The sequence below is a fragment of the Oncorhynchus mykiss genome, chromosome 13 (assembly GCF_013265735.2).
Source record: "Oncorhynchus mykiss isolate Arlee chromosome 13, USDA_OmykA_1.1, whole genome shotgun sequence".
Lineage (NCBI taxonomy): Eukaryota > Metazoa > Chordata > Actinopteri > Salmoniformes > Salmonidae > Oncorhynchus > Oncorhynchus mykiss.
The window spans coordinates 62,692,669-62,719,487 of NC_048577.1; the positions used below are offsets into that span (position 1 = coordinate 62,692,669).

The 26,819-nt window shown below is 50.7% G+C and overlaps 1 protein-coding gene across 4 annotated transcripts in view; it reads left to right on the plus strand.

Annotated features, from left to right (window-relative positions):
* LOC110487087 (cytohesin-1) overlaps positions 1–26,819 on the plus strand; it is a 128,092-nt gene that overhangs the window by 85,045 nt on the left and 16,228 nt on the right. For 3 of the 4 annotated variants that reach the window (XM_036941848.1, XM_036941847.1, XM_036941849.1), the window contains exons 2-9: positions 5,917–5,999; positions 10,466–10,530; positions 13,693–13,759; positions 14,400–14,518; positions 16,880–16,960; positions 20,894–21,006; positions 24,905–25,053; positions 25,426–25,538. In XM_036941848.1, the coding sequence (XP_036797743.1) occupies positions 5,917–5,999; positions 10,466–10,530; positions 13,693–13,759; positions 14,400–14,518; positions 16,880–16,960; positions 20,894–21,006; positions 24,905–25,053; positions 25,426–25,538 (790 nt within the window). The remainder of the gene's footprint in view (positions 1–5,916; positions 6,000–10,465; positions 10,531–13,692; positions 13,760–14,399; positions 14,519–16,879; positions 16,961–20,893; positions 21,007–24,904; positions 25,054–25,425; positions 25,539–26,819) is intronic. The other variant, XM_036941846.1, reaches the window with a different exon arrangement.

Consider the following 26,819-nt stretch of genomic DNA (forward strand, 5'->3'; position numbering starts at 1 on the left):
AGGCAGGCAAAGCAGGTGGTTGTCATGGATACTTTGAGCATTTTGGAGGCATCTGTGCGGCCGGTTTCCGGCGTTACCGTTGAAAGGTGGACGAGGCTGAGGAAGAACCCTGGGTCATGTTCATTAGACACCAAACCCAATAGAAACTAACTGAAACAGGGAGGAACTACCTGGATTTGTCCAATCAGAAACCCTTGTCATTCTTTACGACCCCTGTAGTCTATTATCCCTGTTTAAAATGACCAGACATTCTAGTTTGGGATTCAAAGTGTTCTTCTCATCAAGCTATTGGGTTTGACAGTTACTTTCAATATTTAAATGATACATTTTAATTTTGCCCTCTAATTTCTGTGTTTGTTTTCAGGTGACATTTCAGATAAATTCAGCATTTTTCAGATCACATCTATTTAACTTTTACATGAGTATTTTCTCAGCCTTGAGTGAAGCCCCTGTGGTAGGTGTCATGAATTATGAGGGGGGGGGGCACGTTTGGTGTGGACATTTGTGCATGCACGCGCATACGTGTGTGTGTGTGTGTGTGTGTGTGTGTGTGTGTGTGTGTGTGTGTGTGTGTGTGTTGTGTCTCAAAAATACATAACTTGTTCTTTCTGGCTGAGCTCTTTCCCCATAGATCCTTGTGTTGGATCTGTATCCATAAATACACACTGGTCTCCATCCCTCCCCGTTCCTGGGCTTGTTAGTCTTCTAGTGAGCCCCACCGGGGTCAACCACAGCCCATGATCTTTGACCTATGAACCTCCAGCTTATGATCTCCTGGGTGTTGAGGGAGGAGAGGGGTCACCAGCAGGTTCACACCCCCATAGAGAGGCCGTGGGTACAGGAACCACCTTTCTTATCGCCTGTGTTTTAACAGGAAGTTGATCCATTGGGTTTGAGAGACTCAGACATGGGTCGTTGATTTTTGAGGAAAGTGTCTTGTTGTCTAAACATGTATGAAATGATTTGTTGTGTTGTGAATGGTGTCACCTTTGGTTAGTGCTGTATAGGAATGGCTCTCTCCTTTACTTTCAATGGCCCTGACACACACACACACACACACACACACACACACACACACACACACACACACAGAGCACCCCAATCATTCAGGACAGCTTGCTCCTCCCTCAGTCCTTGGCCCGGGGGAAGCTAAAAATGACTGTACAGGCAGTGACACTGCTGTCCTGCTACTGCTGTCCTGGTACTGCTGTCCTGGTACTGCTGTCCTGACACTGCTGTCCTGACACTGCTGTCCTGCTACTGCTGTCCTGGTACTGCTGTCCTGGTACTGCTGTCCTGGTACTGCTGTCCTGCTACTGCTGTCCTGGTACTGCTGTCCTGGTACTGCTGTCCTGGTACTGCTGTCCTGACACTGCTGTCCTGCTACTGCTGTCCTGGTACTGCTGTCCTGGTACTGCTGTCCTGGTACTGCTGTCCTGCTACTGCTGTCCTGGTACTGCTGTCCTGGTACTGCTGTCCTGGTACTGCTGTCCTGACACTGCTGTCCTGACACTGCTGTCCTGACACTGCTGTCCTGGTACTGCTGTCCTGGTACTGCTGTCCTGGTACTGCTGTCCTGACACTGCTGTCCTGACACTGCTGTCCTGGCACTGCTGTCCTGGCACTGCTGTCCTGGTACTGCTGTCCTGGTACTGCTGTCCTGGTACTGCTGTCCTGGTACTGCTGTCCTGACACTGCTGTCCTGACACTGCTGTCCTGGTACTGCTGTCCTGGTACTGCTGTCCTGGTACTGCTGTCCTGCTACTGCTGTCCAGCTACTGCTGTCCTGGTACTGCTGTCCTGGTACTGCTGTCCTGGTACTGCTGTCCTGGTACTGCTGTCCTGACACTGCTGTCCTGGTACTGCTGTCCTGGTACTGCTGTCCTGGTACTGCTGTCCTGCTACTGCTGTCCTGGTACTGCTGTCCTGGTACTGCTGTCCTGACACTGCTGTCCTGACACTGCTGTCCTGACACTGCTGTCCTGACACTGCTGTCCTGGTACTGCTGTCCTGGTACTGCTGTCCTGACACTGCTGTCCTGGTACTGCTGTCCTGGTACTGCTGTCCTGCTACTGCTGTCCTGGTACTGCTGTCCTGGTACTGCTGTCCTGGTACTGCTGTCCTGGCACTGCTGTCCTGACACTGCTGTCCTGGCACTGCTGTCCTGGTACTGCTGTCCTGGTACTGCTGTCCTGGCACTGCTGTCCTGACACTGCTGTCCTGGCACTGCTGTCCTGGTACTGCTGTCCTGGCACTGCTGTCCTGGTACTGCTGTCCTGGTACTGCTGTCCTGGTACTGCTGTCCTGACACTGCTGTCCTGGTACTGCTGTCCTGGTACTGCTGTCCTGGTACTGCTGTCCTGCTACTGCTGTCCTGGTACTGCTGTCCTGGTACTGCTGTCCTGGTACTGCTGTCCTGACACTGCTGTCCTGGTACTGCTGTCCTGGTACTGCTGTCCTGGTACTGCTGTCCTGGTACTGCTGTCCTGACACTGCTGTCCTGGCACTGCTGTCCTGACACTGCTGTCCTGGTACTGCTGTCCTGGTACTGCTGTCCTGGTACTGCTGTCCTGGTACTGCTGTCCTGGCACTGCTGTCCTGGTACTGCTGTCCTGACACTGCTGTCCTGCTACTGCTGTCCTGGTACTGCTGTCCTGACACTGCTGTCCTGCTACTGCTGTCCTGGTACTGCTGTCCTGCTACTGCTGTCCTGGTACTGCTGTCCTGGTACTGCTGTCCTGGTACTGCTGTCCTGACACTGCTGTCCTGGTACTGCTGTCCTGACACTGCTGTCCTGACACTGCTGTCCTGCTACTGCTGTCCTGGTACTGCTGTCCTGGTACTGCTGTCCTGGTACTGCTGTCCTGGTACTGCTGTCCTGCTACTGCTGTCCTGGTACTGCTGTCCTGCTACTGCTGTCCTGGTACTGCTGTCCTGGTACTGCTGTCCTGGTACTGCTGTCCTGACACTGCTGTCCTGGTACTGCTGTCCTGGTACTGCTGTCCTGCTACTGCTGTCCTGGTACTGCTGTCCTGCTACTGCTGTCCTGGTACTGCTGTCCTGGTACTGCTGTCCTGACACTGCTGTCCTGACACTGCTGTCCTGACACTGCTGTCCTGACACTGCTGTCCTGGTACTGCTGTCCTGGTACTGCTGTCCTGACACTGCTGTCCTGGTACTGCTGTCCTGGTACTGCTGTCCTGGTACTGCTGTCCTGGTACTGCTGTCCTGGTACTGCTGTCCTGCTACTGCTGTCCTGGCACTGCTGTCCTGACACTGCTGTCCTGGCACTGCTGTCCTGGTACTGCTGTCCTGGTACTGCTGTCCTGGCACTGCTGTCCTGACACTGCTGTCCTGGCACTGCTGTCCTGGTACTGCTGTCCTGGCACTGCTGTCCTGGCACTGCTGTCCTGGTACTGCTGTCCTGGTACTGCTGTCCTGGTACTGCTGTCCTGGTACTGCTGTCCTGACACTGCTGTCCTGGTACTGCTGTCCTGGTACTGCTGTCCTGGTACTGCTGTCCTGGTTCTGCTGTCCTGACACTGCTGTCCTGACACTGCTGTCCTGGTACTGCTGTCCTGGTACTGCTGTCCTGGTACTGCTGTCCTGGTACTGCTGTCCTGACACTGCTGTCCTGGCACTGCTGTCCTGGTACTGCTGTCCTGGTACTGCTGTCCTGGTACTGCTGTCCTGGCACTGCTGTCCTGGTACTGCTGTCCTGGCACTGCTGTCCTGGTACTGCTGTCCTGACACTGCTGTCCTGCTACTGCTGTCCTGGTACTGCTGTCCTGACACTGCTGTCCTGCTACTGCTGTCCTGGTACTGCTGTCCTGCTACTGCTGTCCTGGTACTGCTGTCCTGGTACTGCTGTCCTGGTACTGCTGTCCTGGTACTGCTGTCCTGGTACTGCTGTCCTGACACTGCTGTCCTGGCACTGCTGTCCTGACACTGCTGTCCTGGTACTGCTGTCCTGGTCCTGCTGTCCTGGTACTGCTGTCCTGGTACTGCTGTCCTGGCACTGCTGTCCTGGTACTGCTGTCCTGACACTGCTGTCCTGCTACTGCTGTCCTGGTACTGCTGTCCTGACACTGCTGTCCTGCTACTGCTGTCCTGCTACTGCTGTCCTGGTACTGCTGTCCTGGCACTGCTGTCCTGGCACTGCTGTCCTGGTACTGCTGTCCTGGTACTGCTGTCCTGGTACTGCTGTCCTGGTACTGCTGTCCTGACACTGCTGTCCTGGTACTGCTGTCCTGGTACTGCTGTCCTGACACTGCTGTCCTGGTACTGCTGTCCTGACACTGCTGTCCTGGTACTGCTGTCCTGGTACTGCTGTCCTGACACCGCTGTCCTGGCACTGCTGTCCTGGCACTGCTGTCCTGCTACTGCTGTCCTGGTACTGCTGTCCTGACACTGCTGTCCTGGTACTGCTGTCCTGGTACTGCTGTCCTGGTACTGCTGTCCTGACACTGCTGTCCTGGCACTGCTGTCCTGGTACTGCTGTCCTGATACTGCTGTCCTGGTACTGCTGTCCTGGTACTGCTGTCCTGGTACTGCTGTCCTTGCACTGCTGTCCTTGCACTGCTGTCCTTGCACTGCTGTCCTGGTACTGCTGTCCTGATACTGCTGTCCTGGTACTGCTGTCCTGGTACTGCTGTCCTGGTACTGCTGTCCTGACACTGCTGTCCTGCTACTGCTGTCCTGGTACTGCTGTCCTGGTATTGCTGTCCTGGTACTCCTGTCCTGACACTGCTGTCCTGGTACTGCTGTCCTGACACTGCTGTCCTGACACTGCTGTCCTGACACTGCTGTCCTGACACTGCTGTCCTGGCACTGCTGTCCTGGCACTGCTGTCCTGGTACTGCTGTCCTGACACTGCTGTCCTGACACTGCTGTCCTGACACTGCTGTCCTGGTACTGCTGTCCTGACACTGCTGTCCTGACACTGCTGTCCTGACACTGCTGTCCTGACACTGCTGTCCTGGTACTGCTGTCCTGACACTGCTGTCCTGACACTGCTGTCCTGACACTGCTTTCCTGGCACTGCTGTTCTGGCACTGCTGTCCTGACACTGCTGTCCTGACACTGCTGTCCTGACACTGCTGTCCTGGGCTTGTATTTCACTTCGACTGAGCTGGTACACACATACCAGAGGATATGATCCCCCAGAGTGCAGTATAGAGCATGTCTAGTGTGAACTGGAGGAACCACAGACCAATACAGAACCTTCATCCTGTTTGTTGCCCTTTGGGGTGTTGGTGGTGGATGTGATGTCAGACATGAGGCGGAGCTGTAAGTCCTGAACTAGGGCATCATGTCCTGGCAGGTGGAGTTATCTGTGTGAAGGGGGTAGGGTTGTTCTGGCTTGTTGCAGTGTTTCCTGGTGTTGTTGTAGTGTGTCCTTTACAACCCACTTGTAAATGAATCTGGGGAAATGCTGTCTTATTGCTTCACTGTGATGTGCTGTGGACTTGACTGTTCTTGGAGTGTTTGTAAACATGGGCAGTAGGCTTCCGGCAGGCTGCCCTGTACTGCTGGGAAATGTCACGTCTTTCTCTTGGACTGTTCTCCCCCTGACTGCCTTCTAATGTAGGCTAAGGCTCGGGTGTGCAGGAAGCCTTATCTTCTCCTTAGCTTTCAGTGTTTTTGTCGGTTATCGATTTGTCTTACTTCCAAAACAGACCTCTCACCCTCTCCTCTAGTTAGTTCCTTCTCTCTCTGTCTCTCTTTCTCCTCATTCTTTCTCTCTAGGCTCCCAGACCCTACTCAGAGCCTTCAATCTCTTTTTGCTAGGTTTGTCTCATTCCCCTGCCTCAGGGAACAGGTAGGCTACAGTGAGAACGATAGGGCCCAGGAAGGTGTGTTCTGTGAGTATTTTGGGATAACCCAAACCTAACCTCTCTCTCTGTGTCCCCACAGTGCCAGATGACCTCACCCCTGAGGAGCAGCATGAGCTGGAAAACATCCGCAGACGCAAGCAAGAGCTGCTGGAAGACATTCAGGTACAGTGTGTGTGGGGAGGGGGAGAGGTGTGTGTGGAGGGGGAGAGGTGTGTGTGGAGGAGGAGAGGTGTGTGTGTGGAGGGGGAGAGGTGTGTGGGGAGGGGGAGAGGTGTGTGTGGAGGGGGAGAGGTGTGTGTGTGGAGGGGGAGAGGTGTGTGTGTGGAGGAGGAGAGGTGTGTGGGGAGGGGGAGAGGTGTGTGGAGGAGGAGAGGTGTGTGTGTGGAGGGGGAGAGGTGTGTGGGGAGGGGGAGAGGTGTGTGTGGAGGGGGAGAGGTGTGTGTGGAGGAGGAGAGGTGTGTGTGGGGAGGAGAGGTGTGTGTGGAGGGGGAGAGGTGTGTGTGGAGGAGGAGATGTGTGTGGAGGAGGAGAGGTGTGTGTGGAGGAGGAGAGGTGTGTGTGGAGGAGGAGAGGTGTGTGTGTGGAGGAGGAGAGGTGTGTGTGTGGAGGAGGAGAGGTGTGTGTGTGGAGGAGGAGAGGTGTGTGTGTGGAGGAGGAGAGGTGTGTGTGTGTGGAGGAGGAGAGGTGTGTGTGTGTGTGGAGGAGGAGAGGTGTGTGTGTGTGGAGGAGGAGAGGTGTGTGTGGAGGAGGAGAGGTGTGTGTGGAGAGGTGTGTGTGGAGGAGGAGAGGTGTGTGGGGAGGAGGAGAGGTGTGTGTGTGGAGGAGGAGAGGTGTGTGGGGAGGAGGAGAGGTGTGTGTGGAGGGGGAGAGGTGTGTGTGGAGGGGGAGAGGTGTGTGTGGAGGGGGAGAGGTGTGTGTGGAGGAGGAGAGGTGTGTGTGGAGGAGGAGAGGTGTGTGTGTGGAGGAGGAGAGGTGTGTGGGGAGGAGGAGAGGTGTGTGTGGAGGGGGAGAGGTGTGTGTGGAGGAGGAGAGGTGTGTGTGGAGGAGGAGAGGTGTGTGTGTGGAGGGGGAGAGGTGTGTGTGGAGGAGGAGAGGTGTGTGTGGAGGAGGAGAGGTGTGTGTGGAGGGGGAGAGGTGTGTGTGTGGAGGGGGAGAGGTGTGTGTGTGGAGGGGGAGAGGTGTGTGTGTGTGGAGGGGGAGAGGTGTGTGTGTGTGGAGGGGGAGAGGTGTGTGTGTGGAGGGGGAGAGGTGTGTGTGTGGAGGGGGAGAGGTGTGTGTGTGTGGAGGAGGAGAGGTGTGTGTGTGGAGGAGGAGAGAGGTGTGTTAAGATGTATTGGGGGTTACATCAGTATCAGCATCTCCCAGTATTAAAATGTGTTCCAGACACACACTGATCCTTATTTGTTTAAAGTACAGTAGAAGTCTGTTGGTAGGATTTGTCTCTCCTTTCCAAACCTGTTAAATCATCACCCCCCAGTGCTCCAGCCGTGTCACGTGAAACATACCACTTTCTCTAGTCAGATAGGCATGGTTCTTCTACATCCGAATATTTCTATCTGAGCCTTCCACAACGTTGTGCCCTGCTGAACGCAGCCCTGCTTTAGAGGGGGGTAGGTCTTGGGGGTGTAGGGGGGAGGTCTTGGGGATGTAGGGGGAGGTCTTGGGGGTGTAGGGGGAGGTCTGGGGGTGTAGGGGGGAGGTCTTGGGGGTGTATGGGAGGTCTTGGGGGTGTAGAGGGGAGTTCTTGGGGGTGTAGAGGGGAGGTCTTGGGGGTGTAGAGGGGAGGTCTTGGGGGTGTAGAGGGGAGCTCTGGGGGTGTAGAGGGGAGATCTTGTGGGTGTAGAGGGGAGGTCTGGGGGTGTATAGGGGAGGTCTGGGGGTGTAGAGGGGAGGTATTGGGGGTGTAGAGGGGAGGTATTGGGGGTGTAGAGGGGAGGTCTTGGGGGTGTAGAGGGGAGCTCTGGGGGTGTAGAGGGGAGGTCTGGGGGTGTATAGGGGAGGTCTGGGGGTGTAGAGGGGAGGTCTTGGGGGTGTAGAGGGGAGGTCTTGGGGGTGTAGAGGGGAGGTCTTGGGGGTGTAGAGGGGAGCTCTGGGGGTGTAGAGGGGAGATCTTGTGGGTGTAGAGGGGAGGTCTGGGGGTGTAGAGGGGAGGTCTTGGGGGTGTAGAGGGGAGGTCTTGGGGGTGTAGAGGGGAGGTCTTGTGGGTGTAGAGGGGAGGTCTGGGGGTGTATAGGGGAGGTTTGGGGGTGTAGAGGGGAGGTCTTGGGGATGTAGAGGGGAGGTCTGGGGGTGTAGAGGAGAGGTCTTGGGGGTGTAGAGGGGAGGTCTTGGGGGTGTAGAGGGGAGGTCTTGGGGGTGTAGAGGGGAGGTCTTGGGGGTGTAGAGGGGAGGTCTTGGGGGTGTAGAGGGGAGGTCTTGGTGGTGTAGAGTCAGGCTTCTCAACCCTTTTTCTGTTGACCCAGCAGGCTCTCTGCAGGCTCTGTCTGTCCTCTCCTCTGCTTTTGGATGCCCCTCACTGCAAAGAAACTGCATATATCCTCCAGATGCCCCTCACTGCAAAGAGACTGAATATATCCTCCAGATGCCCCTCACTGCAAAGAGACTGAATATATCCTCCAGATGCCCCTCACTGCAAAGAGACTGCATATATCCTCCAGATGTCCCTCACTGCAAAGATACTGAATATATCCTCCAGATGCCCCTCACTGCAAAGAGACTGCATATATCCTCCAGATGCCCCTCACTGCAAAGAGACTGAATATATCCTCCAGATGCCCCTCACTGCAAAGAGACTGAATATATCCTCCAGATGCCCCTCACTGCAAAGAGACTGCATATATCCTCCAGATGCCCCTCACTGCAAAGAGACTGCATATATCCTCCAGATGCCCCTCACTGCAAAGAGACTGCATATATCCTCCAGATGCCCCTCACTGCAAAGAGACTGCCTATATCCTCCAGATGCCCCTCACTGCAAAGAGACTGCATATATCCTCCAGATGCCCCTCACTGCAAAGAGACTACATATATCCTCCAGATGCCCCTCACTGCAAAGAGACTGCATATATCCTCCAGATGCCCCTCACTGCAAAGAGACTGCATATATCCTCCAGATGCCCCTCACTGCAAAGAGACTGCATATATCCTCCAGATGCCCCTCACTGCAAAGAGACTGCATATATCCTCCAGATGCCCCTCACTGCAAAGAGACTGCATATATCCTCCAGATGCCCCTCACTGCAAAGAGACTGCATATATCCTCCAGATGCCCCTCACTGCAAAGAGACTGCATATATCCTCCAGATGCCCCTCACTGCAAAGAGACTGCATATATCCTCCAGATTCCCCTCACTGCAAAGAGACTGACTATATCCTCCAGATGCCCCTCACTGCAAAGAGACTGAATATATCCTCCAGATATTATGGCCCATGAAGAATGTGGCCTTTCCCCCCACAAAGTGCAGGACACCCTTCAGTAACCTGACTATGTTGAGATGAAGCCTAGCTAGTTGTATGTGGACTAGTTAGTGGTTGACTGGGAGTGTGAGCAGTAGGGCGACTAACAGTAGATAAATAGGGTCAAGGGACCTGGGTCAAATAGGATTTGTTTTTCTGTCAAATACTAGGAGTGTTTGATTGAGCAAGGAATTTGAAAGACAAATACTATTTGAACCCAGGTCTTGGAAGAGCATTAAGAGCTGTAAAATGACTAGATCATTTCATTTGGTGTCACTCCTCACACACCCAGCCAGAATGGGGTTAGCTAAGTTCCCATGAGACATGCAGAGTCCTTCATCCACCCTTCATCTACTGTGTCAGTCAGTGAAGCTCATATCAAGGCAGGGAGGTTAATTAATACATGCATTTCTTACACTACAAGTTAACGTTGCCTCTCCATGGTATCTTATCTTTCCTTTCATTTACCTTTATTTATCCAGGCTAGTCTTACCAAGAGCGCAAAGCACTGGTGACCTCTGTGGTGTGTCTGGTGACCCTGGTCATTCTCAGTAACATGGTCCATGTGACACTCTAGCATCCCCTGGTCTGGCTGGCTGTGATGACAACGCAGGACGACGAGAGATCTCACACCCTCTCTTTATTAGCTGTGTCCCCCATGCCATCATGATGTAGTTCCCCCCTCCAGTCTCCACCCTGTTTCGCCCTCGTATGGGACTGGTGACTGCCAGTCTGGCCCGTCACCCTCCCACCCTCCCTCTCTGGAACTGGGCTCTCACAGAGCTGTCAGAAAAGACAGAATCGGCAATATCTCCATTAATCTCCCAAACATAACCCCCAAATAATCAAATGTCCTGCTCTGTACTCCCTGTGTATGGAGGTCATTCACCAATGTTCCTCCCTTTTAATGTGGTTTGTAAAGAAGAAAGTGTTTGGGAGAAAGAGAGACCTGCTGCAGGGCACGTACACATCCGGTTGATATTAGATTGGAGTGGTTAGTGTCAGTATTGGTTAGGGGTTTATGGGGAGACTGCATGGTGGCAGCAGTGGGCACTGACGGGTCTGGAGGAGAAATAGAATGTTCTGGAACCTCACAATCTGTCCTGGGACAGCAGACTGAGCGTAATGCTCTGTGTGTTTGGTCCTAACCCCCTCCTCTCTCTAACTTCCAGCGTCTGAAGAATGAGATAGCAGAAGTGACCAGTGAGATCGAGAACCTGGGTTCCACAGAGGAGAGGTGAGTGTGTAACAGTATGGAATCAGGTTTCCTTAGGGTTCCTTAAGGTTCTTCAGGGTTCCTTGTGGTTCTTCAGGATTCCTTGTGTTTTTTAGGGTTCTTCCGGGTTCCTTAGGGTTCTTCAGAGTTCCTTAGGTTTTTTTAAGGTTCTTCAGGGTTCCGTACCATCTCCTATCTCCGACAGTCCAAATTGCTTCTTTGTTTGTATTCCATTAACCTAGCAAATGACTGTTGTTAAATATTTATACCTTACTGTCCAGATGGTACCAACCCTCTTCCCCTCCCCAAAACACCACGCACACACATGCACGCACAGGCATGTGCTCACACACACACGCTTGCTCACACACACAATCACACCGCCACATACACACACATACACTGACTAGTGCTTTTAAATGTTTGATCAACCACGCCCACCGTGATGGGGGGGGGGGGGGGCTATTCAATAATGCAGAGGTGTTTGGGTAGAGCAGACAATGGAGGGTCCCTAGGGAGGGAAGAAGTGAAGGGTACTTTGGCGTGTGGGCCGTGGGGTACTCAAGTTGAGGGGGATCCCACCCCATCCCACCACTCACTTCTTTTTCAGACATACACTTTTGTTTGCTCTGGCCATTTACTAAGTTGTATAAAGAGCATCTGAGTCTTTACCAGAGTCATCTGAGTCTTTACCTGAGTCATCTGAGTCTTTGCCAGAGTCATCTGAGTCTTTACCAGAGTCATCTGAGTCTTTACCAGAGTCATCTGAGCCTTTACCAGAGTCATCTGAGCCTTTACCAGAGTCATCTGAGCCTTTACCAGAGTCATCTGAGTCTTTACCAGAGTCATCTGAGCCTTTACCAGAGTCATCTGAGCCTTTACCAGAGTCATCTGAGTCTTTACCAGAGTCACCTGAGCCTTTACCAGAGTCACCTGAGCCTTTACCAGAGTCATCTGAGTCTTTACCAGAGTCACCTGAGTCTTTACCAGAGTCATCTGAGTCTTTACCAGTCCATGTGTCAAAGACCATCAGGAGGGGAAACTGTTGTTTTTGTTTCTGTGAATCACCAACTCCTGTAGCTTTGGAAATGGGCCGCTGTTCAATAGTGGTCATCTGTTATACCTGACGCTGGGGAGAACTGTAGTTCCCAATGACAATAGCCAAAGGAATGCTGGGGGAAATAATTCATCAAAGAGGAAGTCTGGTGACCTTTGGCTAACTGGGTTAAGGTGACGTAAGCATGGTGACAGTGAAGAGTGCTTATTGTTGAGTCACCATTTCATCTTGAATGTTGTCATCAGTGGCCCATTGGAGCAGTTTTAACTGCCAATGTGATGACAACATGTTCAATTCATGAAAGTATTATTTGAACTAATAAGTGAACGGACACATAATATTGACCCAATGTGAGATGAGTAAATAGATGATGGAGATCAATGTGTGTGATTTGAAATGAAAATATTTACATGGCATCACACAAACACTTATTGGTGGGGCTGTTTCCCAGACCCTGGTGAAGTCTAGCGCTATACTGAAAAGCATGCAATATCTCCTCTGAAAGTGTTTTGTAGTGCAATAATACTTTCATGAATTGAACATGTTGTCATCACCTTGGCAGTTAAAACTGCTCCAATGTCATCTGTATCCAGGAAACCAGCCCTGACAGCATCACAGATGGGGGATACAATAATAATCTCTAATTCATTTCATATTATTCAAATGGCTACCCGGACTATTTGCATTGACCCCCTTTTTACACTACTGCTACTCTCTGTTTATTATCTATGCATAGTCACTTTACCCCTACCTACATGTACATATTACCTGAATTAACTGGACGAACCTGTACCCGCTCATATTGACTCAGTACCTGTACCCCCTCACATTGACTCAGTACCGGTACCCCCTCACATTGACTCAGTACATGTACCCCCTCACATTGACTCAGTACATGTACCCCCTCACATTGACTCAGTACCCCCTCACATTGACTCAGTACCTCTACCCCCTCACATTGACTCAGTACCTCTACCCCCTCACATTGACTCAGTACCGGTACACCCTCATATTGACTCAGTGCCGGTACCCCCTCACATTGACTCAGTACCGGTACCCCCTCACATTGACTCAGTACCGGTACCCCCTCACATTGACTCAGTACCTCTAACCCCTCACATTGACTCAGTACATGTTTCCCCTCACATTGACTCAGTACCGGTACCCCCTCACACTGACTCAGTACCGGTACCCCCTCACATTGACTCAGTACCGGTACCCCCTCACATTGACTCAGTACCTGTACCCCCTCACATTGACTCAGTACCGGTACCCCCTCACATTGACTCAGTACCGGTACCCCCTCACATTGACTCAGTACCGGTACCCCCTCATATTGACTCAGTACCGGTACCACCTCACATTGACTCAGTACCGGTACCCCCTCACATTGACTCAGTACCGGTACCCCCTCATATTGACTCAGTACCGGTACCCCCTCACATTGACTCAGTACCGGTACCCCCTCATATTGACTCAGTACCGGTACCCCCTCACATTGACTCAGTACATGTACCCCCTCACATTGACTCAGTACATGTACCCCCTCACATTGACTCAGTACCGGTACCCCCTCATATTGACTCAGTACCGGTACCCCCTCACATTGACTCAGTACCTGTACCCCCTCACATTGACTCAGTACCGGTACCCCCTCACATTGACTCAGTACCGGTACCCCCTCACATTGACTCAGTACCGGTACCCCCTCACATTGACTCAGTACCGGTACCCCCTCATATTGACTCAGTACCGGTACCCCCTCACATTGACTCAGTACCGGTACCCCCTCACATTGACTCAGTACCGGTACCCCCTCATATTGACTCAGTACCGGTACCCCCTCACATTGACTCAGTACCGGTACCCCCTCATATTGACTCAGTACCGGTACCCCCTCACATTGACTCAGTACATGTACCCCCTCACATTGACTCAGTACATGTACCCCCTCACATTGACTCAGTACCGGTACCCCCTGTATATAGCCTCCTTATTGTTATTTATTGTGTTACTTTTTTCTTTTACTTTAGTTTATTTAGCAAATCTTTTCTTACTTTGCGTTGTTGGTTCCGTGTATGTGACAAATACATTTGAATTAGATTCTATTTGATTTAATGTTTCAGGAAAAACATGCAGAGGAACAAACAAGTGGCCATGGGCCGAAAGAAATTCAACATGGACCCTAAAAAGGTGAGTATCAAACAGACCAGGGCTGGTTTCCCAAAAGCATCGCAGCACCAACATCATCTTCATTCTATTCAAACTAAATGCACGAAAGAAGATCTTAGTGCTACGATGCGTTTGGGAATCCCAGCCCAGGGTTATTCATATCTGACCCTACGAGGTCCGGATCCTGCTGGTTCTGTTCTAACTGATCATTATTCCACCCACCTGGTGTCCCAGGTCTAAATCAGTCCCTGGTTAGAGGGGAACAAGGAAACAAGGCAATACAACTGGCTTCCAGGTTCAGAGTGGAATTGGAGGGAAATAGACATTCTGAATGTGTCCTGTGGGTTTGATATAGTTGTGCTGTTCCAGGTTGTGGGTTTTGGAGCAGGTGTGGAGAAGTGTTTGACGTTTCAGGAACCACAATAACAATTGTAGTGACCTTAACCAAACGCCTAGCAACCTCATCAATCAGGAGGTTCCAACCTCTTGACATTATGGTATGGATCGTACCCGTGTTTGAGTCTCGGTCGGGATCACCCCCGATTTAGCTAAAATATGATTTCAATCTTTTGATATGTGCCGCACGGCTACAAACAATACGACCTGGAACGCCCCCGTTGTAACGAGGGTCTGACACGGGATATATGTTGTATTTTCTCAGGGGATTAAGTTCCTGATTGAGAACGACCTGCTTAAGCACACCAGCTCTGACATCGCCCAGTTCCTGTACAAGGGGGAGGGGCTAAACAAGACAGCCATCGGAGACTACCTTGGGGAGAGGTCAGTGGGGGCAAGATGCATGCTACGTCTCTTTATGTGGTTGTGTCAGGAGGAGGGGGTGTGTGTGTGTGTTTGTCATGTTTGTGTTTCTGTGTGTATTGTGTGGTTCAGAAGGACGTCACTTCTTTCCTGTCAAAGATGTCCCATTTCCAGATCACATACTTTCCTCTGTCAGGTTAGGCACATCCCCTTTCCCCCCAACGGCCCTTTCCCCTTTTCCCACAACGGCCCTTTTCCCCACAACGGCCCTTTCCCCTTTTCCCCCAACGGCCCTTTTCCCCACAACGGCCCTTTTCCCCCAACGGCCCTTTCCCCCCAACGGCCCTTTCCCCCCAACGGCCCTTTCCCCCCAACGGCCCTTTCCCCCCAACGGCCCTTTCCCCACAACGGCCCTTTCCCCACAACGGCCCTTTCCCCACAACGGCCCTTTTCCCCACAACGGGCCTTTTCCCCCAACGGCCCTTTTCCCTCAACGGCCCTTTCCCCTTTCCCCACAACGGCCCTTTCCCCACAACGGCCCTTTCCCCACAACGGCCCTTTCCCCACAACGGCCCTTTTCCCCACAACGGGCCTTTTCCCCCAACGGCCCTTTTCCCTCAACGGCCCTTTCCCCTTTCCCCACAACGGCCCTTTCCCCACAACGGCCCTTTCCCCACAACGGCCCTTTCCCCCCAACGGCCCTTTCCCCCCAACGGCCCTTTCCCCCCAACGGCCCTTTCCCCCCAACGGCCCTTTCCCCCCAACGGCCCTTTCCCCCCAACGGCCCTTTCCCCTTTCCCCCCAACGGCCCTTTCCCCTTTCCCCCCAACGGCCCTTTCCCCCCAACGGCCCTTTCCCCCCAACGGCCCTTTCCCCCCAACGGCCCTTTCCCCCCAACGGCCCTTTCCCCCCAACGGCCCTTTCCCCCCAACGGCCCTTTCCCCCCAACGGCCCTTTTCCCTCAACGGCCCTTTTCCCTTTCCCCCCAACGGCCCTTTCCCCTTTCCCCCCAACGGCCCTTTCCCCCCAACGGCCCTTTTCCCTTTTCCCCCAACGGCCCTTTCCCCCCAACGGCCCTTTCCCCCCAACGGCCCTTTCCCCCCAACGGGCCTTTCCCCTTTCCCCCCAACGGCCCTTTTCCCTCAACGGCCCTTTTCCCTTTCCCCCCAACGGCCCTTTCCCCCCAACGGCCCTTTCCCCCCAACGGACCTTTTCCCTCAATGGCCCTTTTCCCTTTTCCCTCAATGGCCCTTTTCCCCCAACGGCCCTTTCCCCCCAACGGCCCTTTCCCCTTTTCTCCCAACGGCCCTTTCCCCCCAACGGCCCTTTCCCCCCAACGGCCCTTTCCCCCCAACGGCCCTTTCCCCCCAACGGCCCTTTCCCCCCAACGGCCCTTTCCCCCCAACGGCCCTTTCCCCCCAATGGCCCTTTTCCCCCAATGGCCCTTTTCCCCCAACGGCCCTTTCCCCCCAACGGCCCTTTCCCCCCAACGGCCCTTTTCCCCCAACGGCCCTTTCCCCTTTTCTCCCAACGGCCCTTCCCCTTTCCCCCTCAACGGCCTTCCCCCCCAACGCCCTTTATTAGATCCACATCTAGATCCTCAGACCTCAAAACAGAGACGTTGATTCCTTCAAAGTCTGTCTGACTTTGATTTCCACTTCATCCATTCTAAATAATGTTAAGTACCTAAAAATCCTGGAATGTTGACTGAAGCTGAAAAAAACTGTAAAAGTTGAGTCTCTCCTGAAGAAATACCATATTTTATATTAATTCAAAGCCATATAACAGGCAACACCCAATGTATGTGCGTTGTGTGTGTTATTACCTGGGTGCATTGCCTAACTTATAGTGCTACAGCCTGGGTGTGGTCGGCTAGTCGACAAGCCAGACCAGGAAATGGAGAGCTGAGTTGTGTTTATTAGGTCATGAACACCACCCAGATATCGTCATGGATGCTCTGCTCTGTCCAATTGGTATAAAGAGATTTCTGATTCCAGTGGGGGAGGGGCTGACTGTGTGTGTGCTCTCCCTGATTGGTCAGGAATCCCCCAGGGCAGAGCTGGTTTTGACCCTGTCAGGGATAGGTCCTGGGAGGCCTCCTGTCTATCTCAGGGGGAGTATCACTAACTCCAAAGGCCACAGATGTCAAGAAGAGTGATGTCATGCTAGAGGTGTCACCGTGTGTGTGTGTGTCCCTCCCCCAGTTTTTATTGATTGTGTGAGGATATACATACGTGTGTGTGTACGAGCATTTGTGTGTCTGGCCCTGTGTCTAAATGTCTGTGTGTTTGTCATTTTTTGTGTCTGTGTCTCTACACTCAAATAATTGAACAATGATTTCAGAAAATCGTTACTAAACAAATTCTATTATTTTCCCTACAGAGATGAGTTCAACCTCCAGGTCCTCCATGACTTTGTGGAGCTCCATGAATTCACCGACTTGAACCTGGTCCAGGCCCTGAGGTAAGAGCCTCCCAGTGGGGCTTTATAACCATCCAGGCCCTGAGGTAAGAGCCTCCCAGTGGGGCTTTATAACCATCCAGGCCCTGAGGTAAGAGCCTCCCAGTGGGGCTTTATAACCATCCAGGCCCTGAGGTAAGAGCCTCCCAGTGGGGCTTTATAACCATCCAGGCCCTGAGGTTAGAGCCTCCCAGTGGGGCTTTATAATCATCCAGGCCCTGAGGTAAGAGCCTCCCAGTGGGGCTTTATAACCATCCAGGCCCTGAGGTAAGAGCCTCCCAGTGGGGCTTTATAACCATCCAGGCCCTGAGGTAAGAGCCTCCCAGTGGGGCTTTATAACCATCCAGGCCCTGAGGTTAGAGCCTCCCAGTGGGGCTTTATAACCATCCAGGCCCTGAGGTAAGAGCCTCCCAGTGGGGCTTTATAACCATCCAGGCCCTGAGGTAAGAGCCTCCCAGTGGGGCTTTATAACCATCCAGGCCCTGAGGTAAGAGCCTCCCAGTGGGGCTTTATAACCATCCAGGCCCTGAGGTTAGAGCCTCCCAGTGGGGCTTTATAATCATCCAGGCCCTGAGGTTAGAGCCTCCCAGTGGGGCTTTATAACCATCCAGGCCCTGAGGTAAGAGCCTCCCAGTGGGGCTTTATAACCATCCAGGCCCTGAGGTAAGAGCCTCCCAGTGGGGCTTTATAACCATCCAGGCCCTGAGGTTAGAGCCTCCCAGTGGGGCTTTATAACCATCCAGGCCCTGAGGTAAGAGCCTCCCAGTGGGGCTTTATAACCATCCAGGCCCTGAGGTAAGAGCCTCCCAGTGGGGCTTTATAACCAACCCCCCCCGCCCTCCCCGTACAAATTGCTTCTACAAATCACACACACACACACACACTCAAAACGTCTCTGACTCTCCAGAGAGACAAAGCACAGACTTCTATCAAAACCTCTTCCTTATATAGAATTGTCCTATAGTTACCTAACATTGTCATTATCCTCCTGATATAGCAGTGTCATATAGTTACCTAACGTTGCTATTAATCATTAGATATTTGGGTTATTGTGTCACTGCCAAACCTTTAATCAGTTTATATCTCTCTCTTCCATTAAATCATCTCACACAGGCACAGCTCCTATAGGGACAGCTCCTATAGGGACAGCTCATAGGGACAGCTCCTATAGGGACCATATGTTTTTTTATGAATGACAATATTCACAATACAACAGCACACACTTGTGAGGTCTTGAGATAGACTAGCATCCTGTCTAGGAGGTGTACCTCTACATCAAACAGCCTTACTACTGAAACAGGATATAGACTAGCATCCTGTCTAGGAGGTGTACCTCTACACCAAACAGCCTTACTACTGAAACAGGATATAGACTAGCATCCTGTCTAGGAGGTGTACCTCTACATCAAACAGCCTTACTACTGAAACAGGATATAGACTAGCATCCTGTCTAGGAGGTGTACCTCTACATCAAACAGCCTTACTACTGAAACAGGATATAGACTAGCATCCTGTCTAGGAGGTGTACCTCTACATCAAACAGCCTTACTACTGAAACAGGATATAGACTAGCATCCTGTCTAGGAGGTATACCTCTACATCAAACAGCCTTACTACTGAAACAGAATATAGACTAGCATCCTGTCTAGGAGGTATACCTCTACATCAAACAGCCTTACTACTGAAACAGAATATAGACTAGCATCCTGTCTAGGAGGTGTACCTCTACATCAAACAGCCTTACTACTGAAACAGGATATAGACTAGCATCCTGTCTAGGAGGTGTACCTCTACATCAAACAGCCTTACTACTGAAACAGAATATAGACTAGCATCCTGTCTAGGAGGTGTACCTCTACATCAAACAGCCTTACTACTGAAACAGGATATAGACTAGCATCCTGTCTAGGAGGTGTACCTCTACATCAAACAGCCTTACTACTGAAACAGAATATAGACTAGCATCCTGTCTAGGAGGTGTACCTCTACATCAAACAGCACTGGTTGGTCGGGCCAATTGAGGTAGTATGTACGTAAATGTATAGTTGGGGTTGGGAGGGGGGGCACACAATACAAATAGTCTGGGTAGCCATTTGATTACCTGTTCAGGAGTCTTATGGCTTGGGGGTAAAAACTGTTGAGAAGCCTTTTTGTACTAGACTTGGCACTCCGGTACCACTTGCCATGCGGTAGTAGAGAGAACAGTCTGTGACTGGGGTGGCTGGGGTCTTTGACAATTTTTAGGGCCTTCCTCTGACACCGCCTGGTGTAGAGGTCCTGAATGGCAGGCAGCTTGGCCCCAGTGATGTACTGGGTCGTACGCACTACCCTCTGTAGTGCCTTGCGGTCAGAGGCTGAGCAATTGCCGTACCAGGCAGCGATGCATCCTGAGGCCTGCTGTCGATGTTGCAGCTGTAGAACCTTTTTAGGATCTCAGAACCCATGCTAAATCTTTTTAGTTTTCTGAGGGGGAATAGGCTTTTAGTCGTGCCCTCTTCACGACCGTCTTGATGTGTTTGGACCATTCTAGTTTGTTGGTGATGTGGACACCAAAGAACTTGAAGCTCTCAACCTGCTTCACTACAGCCCCGTTGATGAGAATGGGGGCGTGCTCGGTCCTCCTTTTCCTGTAGTCCACAATCATCTATCTGTAGTCCACAATCTGTCTATGGGGTGTACCTGTACATCAAGCTGCCTCACTACAGAAACAGGAAGTAGACTAGCATCCTGTCTATGTGGTGTACCTGTACATCAAGCTGCCTCTCTACAGAAACAGGAAGTAGACTAGCGTCCTGTCTATGGGGTGTACCTGTACATCAAGCTGCCTCACTACAGAAACAGGAAGTAGACTAGGATCTTTTCCAGGGAGTGTACCTATACACCTGCTTCAGTCTACAGAAACACGAGATAGACTCCTGCTTCTATGAGCTGTTCCAGTATTAGCCAAGACTTGTGGAAGGCTGCTTACTTCCTGACACACTGATACCAGCCCCGACACACTGTAATACAGCACTTCACAGAATAGTTATTAGATAGTAGTTGAGCTGTTACACCCCACCAATGTTAAAATGAAGACACGTTAAGAAAGCACATCTACCAAGACAGAAGAGAACTGCAGGGCTAAATTAGTATGGCTACCACAAGTTAGCATCTGTCCCAAATGTGGCAGCCTAATTCCCTATAGAGTGCACTACTATTGACCGTTTACATGACTTCCAGTCAGTGCATTTCACTAAGTTAGATAGAGACTTCCAGTCAGTGCATTTCACTAAGTTAGATAAAGAGACTTCCAGTCAGTGCATTTCACTAAGTTAGATAAAGAGACTTCCAGTCAGTGCATTTCACTAAGTTAGATTAGAGACTTCCAGTCAGTGCATTTCACTAAGTTAGATTAGAGACTTCCAGTCAGTGCATTTCACTAAGTTAGATAAAGAGACTTCCAGTCAGTGCATTTCACTAAGTTAGATAAAGAGACTTCCAGTCAGTGCATTTCACTAAGTTAGATTAGAGACTTCCAGTCAGTGCATTTCACTAAGTTAGATAAAGATACTTCCAGTCAGTGCATTTCACTAAGTTAGATAAAGAGACTTCCAGTCAGTGCATTTCACTAAGTTAGATTAGAGACTTCCAGTCAGTGCATTTCACTAAGTTAGATAAAGAGACTTCCAGTCAGTGCATTTCACTAAGTTAGATCAAGCAAACAGGAGTTGTTCTGGCTCAGACAAGGCTTACTTACTTTACATGAGAAACAATGGTCCCACTTTCACATCCTCATCAGTAGATAACAGAGGCTTTTAGTCATCTAGATATGTGTATCAACCTACTGGTCAAAAGAAGTGCACTACGTAGGAAATAGAGTGCCATTTGGTATTTAGCCAAAGTTAGTAGTTGAAAAATGGTATTGCTGACTGACCTCTCTTTCTCCTCCCCTAACAGACAGTTCCTGTGGAGCTTCCGGCTGCCTGGCGAGGCCCAGAAGATCGACCGCATGATGGAGGCTTTCGCCCAGAGATACTGCCAGTGCAACCCTGGCGTCTTCCAGTCCACAGGTAGGACCACAGGCTTGGACCTCAGTACCAGGCATGTAGTGAAGGGTCAACGCGATTTACACTAAAGCATTGTTACAGCTAGGGTCACCGCCTGTCATGGTGATGGACAATTGAAGGGTTAAACCAGGGGTTTTCTGACCCACCGTTTGAATTTTCTACTGAGGGTGAAGCGGAGAGGGGATATACGGTAGGAGGGGATATACGGTAGGAGGGGATATACGGTAGGAGGGGATATACGGTAGGAGGGGATATACGGTACGAGGGGATATACGGTACGAGGGGATATACGGTAGGAGGGGATATACGGTAGTAGGGGATATACGGTAGTAGGGGATATACGGTAGGAAGGGATATACGGTAGGAGGGGATATACGGTAGGAGGGGATATACGGTACGAGGGGATATACGGTACGAGGGGATATACGGTACGAGGGGATATACGGTAGGAGGGGATATACGGTAGGAGGGGATATTTGTTATATCTGAAGTTACTGTATACCTGTTATAGGGTATCCCACTCCAACAAGCCTGTGTTCACTGATCCACTTTTCAAAGAGGAAGATGTCATTCTTCAGTGTACAGGTACAATAATAGAATGCCATTCTAGGAGTATTATTCCTGCTGAATTTAGCAGGCATGGTGAAGCACAGACCTGGGTTCAAATACTATTCAAAGTCATTGAAAATACAGTGCCTTGCGAAAGTATTCGGCCCCCTTGAACTTTGCGACCTTTTGCCACATTTCAGGCTTCAAACATAAAGATATAAAACTGTATTTTTTTGTGAAGAATCAACAACAAGTGGGACACAATCATGAAGTGGAACGACATTTATTGGATATTTCAAACTTTTTTAACAAATCAAAAACGGAAAAATTGGGCGTGCAAAATTATTCAGCCCCCTTAAGTTAATACTTTGTAGCGCCACCTTTTGCTGCGATTACAGCTGTAAGTCGCTTGGGGTATGTCTCTATCAGTTTTGCACATCGAGCGACTGAAATTTTTTCCCATTCCTCCTTGCAAAACAGCTCGAGCTCAGTGAGGTTGGATGGAGAGCATTTGTGAACAGCAGTTTTCAGTTCTTTCCACAGATTCTCGATTGGATTCAGGTCTGGACTTTGACTTGGCCATTCTAACACCTGGATATGTTTATTTTTGAACCATTCCATTGTAGATTTTGCTTTATGTTTTGGATCATTGCCTTGTTGGAAGACAAATCTCCGTCCCAGTCTCAGGTCTTTTGCAGACTCCATCAGGTTCTTCCAGAATGGTCCTGTATTTGGCTCCATCCATCTTCCCATCAATTTTAACCATCTTCCCTGTCCCTGCTGAAGAAAAGCAGGCCCAAACCATGATGCTGCCACCACCATGTTTGACAGTGGGGATGGTGTGTTCAGCTGTGTTGCTTTTATGCCAAACATAACGTTTTGCATTGTTGCCAAAAAGTTCAATTTTGGTTTCATCTGACCAGAGCACCTTCTTCCACATGTTTGGTGTGTCTCCCAGGTGGCTTGTGGCAAACTTTAAACGACACTTTTTATGGATATCTTTAAGAAATGGCTTTCTTCTTGCCCCTCTTCCATAAAGGCCAGATTTGTGCAATATACGACTGATTGTTGTCCTATGGACAGAGTCTCCCACCTCAGCTGTAGATCTCTGCAGTTCATCCAGAGTGATCATGGGCCTCTTGGCTGCATCTCTGATCAGTCTTCTCCTTGTATGAGCTGAAAGTTTAGAGGGACGGCCAGGTCTTGGTAGATTTGCAGTGGTCTGATACTCTTTCCATTTCAAAATTATCGCTTGCACAGTGCTCCTTGGGATGTTTAAAGCTTGGGAAATCATTTTGTATCCAAATCCGGCTTTAAACTTCTTCACAACAGTATCTCGGACCTGCCTGGTGTGTTCCTTGTTCTTCATGATGCTCTCTGCGCTTTTAACGGACCTCTGAGACTATCACAGTGCAGGTGCATTTATACTGAGACTTGATTACACACAGGTGGATTGTATTTATCATCATTAGTCATTTAGGTCAACATTGGATCATTCAGAGATCCTCACTGAACTTCTGGAGAGAGTTTGCTGCACTGAAAGTAAAGGGGCTGAATAATTTTACACGCCCAATTTTTCAGTTTTTGATTTGTTAAAAAAGTTTGAAATATCCAATAAATGTCGTTCCACTTCATGATTGTGTCCCACTTGTTGTTGATTCTTCACAAAAAAATACAGTTTTATATCTTTATGTTTGAAGCCTGAAATGTGGCAAAAGGTCGCAAAGGGGGCCGAATACTTTCGCAAGGCACTGTAGTTAATCTGCGCTTGATTGAGCTTGCCTGGCTTAATGGACCAATAGAAGAGTCCCAATACTCCAAACCCCTCCCACCTGGTACTCTAGACAGACAAAAGCAAACAGTAAAAGTATTTGAAAGATTTCTAATAGCATGTGAACCCAGGCCTTGTGCGGTATGTGAACCCAGGCCTGGTCGGGTGTGTGAACCCAGGCCTGGTGCGGTATGTGAACCCAGGCCTGGTGCGTTATGTGAACCCAGGCCTGGTGCGGTATGTGGGCCCAGGCCTGGTGCGGTGTGTGAACCCAGGCCTGGTGGGGTGTGTGAACCCAGGCCTGGTGGGGTGTGTGAACCCAGGCCTGGTGCGGTGTGTGAACCCAGGCCTGGTGCGGTGTGTGAACCCAGGCCTGGTGGGGTGTGTGAACCCAGGCCTGGTGGGGTGTGTGAACCCAGGCCTGGTGGGGTATGTGAACCCAGGCCTGGTGGGGTGTGTGAACCCAGGCCTGGTGGGGTGTGTGAACCCAGGCCTGGTGGGGTATGTGAACCCAGGCCTGGTGGGGTGAGTGAACCCAGGCCTGGTGGGGTGTGTACTGGAAGGGTGTTTGGTGTGTTCACAGGGACATCGTGTCCATGGCACACGGCTGTTTGTTACATGGATGCAGATTAATGTGAATAATTAATGGTCTTCTCTCTCTGAGACAAACAGGACAGATAATGGAAAGTGCTACTGCTGTGTCAGCCAGCCTCTGACCACATTGTCTTTCTGCACACGCTTGCATACACACATGCGCACACACACACACACGTATGCACACACCACACACACATATGTATGCACACACCGCACACACATACACACATGCATGCACAAAGGCACGTGCTCACACTCTCACACACACACTGAGAGTCACACACACACACACTGAGCGACACACACAAACTGAGCGACACACACAGACTTAGCGACCAACACACTCTTTCATGCCGGTCCAGCTCACTCTCTTCCTTAACAGGGTCTCTCTCTCTGAATCTAGTCCCCGGTCCAGCTCACTCTCTTCCTTAACAGGGTCTCTCTCTCTGAATCTAGTCCCCGGTCCAGCTCACTCTCTTCCTTAACAGGGTCTCTCTCTGAATCTAGTCCCCGGTCCAGCTCACCCTCTTCCTTAACAGGGTCTCTCTCTCTGAATCTAGTCCCCGGTCCAGCTCACTCTCTCCTTAACAGGGTCTCTCTCTCTGAATCTAGTCCCCGGTCCAGCTCACCCTCTTCCTTAACAGGGTCTCTCTCTGAATCTAGTCCCCTGTCCTTTAATCTCCAGTCTGATCCTATTGTCCCAGAGAATCTTTATTCTGAAGTTGTCGTGGTAACACTTTATATTTGCGAGCACTGCAGCTGACCATCAATCACTCCGGTATAAATTGTGTGTCGGCTGTGTGGTGAAAAAATTAAAATCCACTCCTACATTCACGTGTCCAATAACAGTGTTTTGGTTGTAATGGAGACAGTACTGTTTGTTTCTGGGAATGTTGGGCTCCCAATTTTCAAATGTGTGCCCGTGTGTGTGCCTGAATGCTTGTGTGTGTCTGTATGTGTGTGTGTGTGTGTGTGTTTCTCCAGACACCTGTTACATCCTGTCGTTTGCCATCATCATGCTGAACACCAGCCTCCACAACCCCAACGTGAAGGACAAGCCGGCCGTGGAGCGTTTCATCTCCATGAACAGAGGAATCAACGATGGAGGAGACCTTCCAGAGGACCTGCTCAGGGTGTGTCAACAGAGACATCAACGAGACCTCTCCATCTCACTGCTGATTCCATCAGATCCCCCTCTACCTTCCTCTCTGTCTCTCTGTCCATCCCCCTGCCCCAGGGGTCCTCTACCTTCCTCTCTGTCTCTCTGTCCATCCCCCTGCCCCAGGGGTCCTCTAGCTTCCTCTCTGTCTCTCTGTCCATCCCCCTGCCCCCGGGGTCCTCTACCTTCCTCTCTGTCTCTCTGTCCATCCCCCTTCCCCAGGGGTCCTCTACCTTCCTCTCTGTCTCTCTGTCCATCCCCCTTCCCCAGGGGTCCTCTACCTTCCTCTCCGTCTCTCTGTCTCTCTCTGTCCTCAAGTCCTAGTGTTATTCTCTCCTCCACACAGAACCTGTATGACAGCATCAAGAACGAGCCCTTCAAAATCCCTGAGGACGACGGGAACGATCTCACACACACCTTCTTTAACCCAGACCGGGAGGGCTGGCTGCTTAAACTGGGTGAGCGGGACCAGACGCTGAAATAACCTTAAGAACATTTAAATAACGTTGATGCATTGAACTAATGTTGAAATCCCAAAGGTCTGTATCCTCTCCAATCCTCCTGTGCCCATCGATGACTGTGTTCAGGAAGGTGTGATGGATTCTATCAGACTGAAACAGAGGTCTACGTACTGACCAATGGGCCCACCTTAATCAGACTGTGTGTGTGTGTGTGTGTGTGTGTGTGTGTGTGTGTGTGTGTGTGTGTGTGTGTGTGTGTGTGTGTGTGTGTGTGTGTGTGTGTGTGTGTGTGTGTGTGATTGTGTGTGTGACGGAGTGTGATTGTGTGTGTGACGGAGTGTGATTGTGTGTGTGACGGAGTGTGATTGTGTGTTCAGTACATATACAGTATTTGAGGGGCCCCTGCCCACCCCCAATGCATTATGGATGAGCCCCTGAGATCAGACGACCACATGTGGAGGGCTTTCAATAATTCACGACTAGGCATATTCATACACTCACACACACACATAGACGCACACACACTCATACCTACACATGATACACAGACAGACGGACGGATGCACATTCTGTACATAGAGGGACAACCTGTACAGTGGAGTATAAACCAGTGAACACATGACGACAACGCTTCCTTCCCCTCTAATGTTACAATGACTCTTCCAGGACATCCCAATGATCAGTCTTCCAGCAAAGAGAACCACATTATGTCCTGTCATCTAACCGAGACGTAGGGACTTCCTAATTCTCCACCCTGTCTGCTTCCCAGTGGATCTCTGTTTAGATGAATTCACAATGACTCTGATATAAATTCACAATGATCTGGGCCATGTTCATTAGGTACAAAATGTTTTGCAACGGAAAATGAACATATGCGTTTCTTATTGGACAAGTCCAGGTAGTACCTCGCTGTTTCGTTCCATTTTCTCCCATTTGGTGCCTAATGAATAGGACCCTGAACTTGAATTGAAACCCTTAATCAGTGTGAGTCTTTCCCACCCTTCCAGTAAGATGAACAAGTCTCCAATCACACTCCAGTGATACATAACTGTCAATATTGACATTCAGGTTCTACTCATTTGGGTGGAAGATGAAATAATTGGCCTGAAAGAACTGGGACCCTAGAGGAGGTGCTGTGCAATGCGTTGCTTTACACAAGTTGGCACCAGTGTAACAATGCATTGAACTCAAATGATTTGGGGTGAGCAGAAGCCCCCTCTGGTGGTTGTTAAGGTACTGCAGGATAACTCCTCTTAACCCAGAGCTTTATATTGAGAAG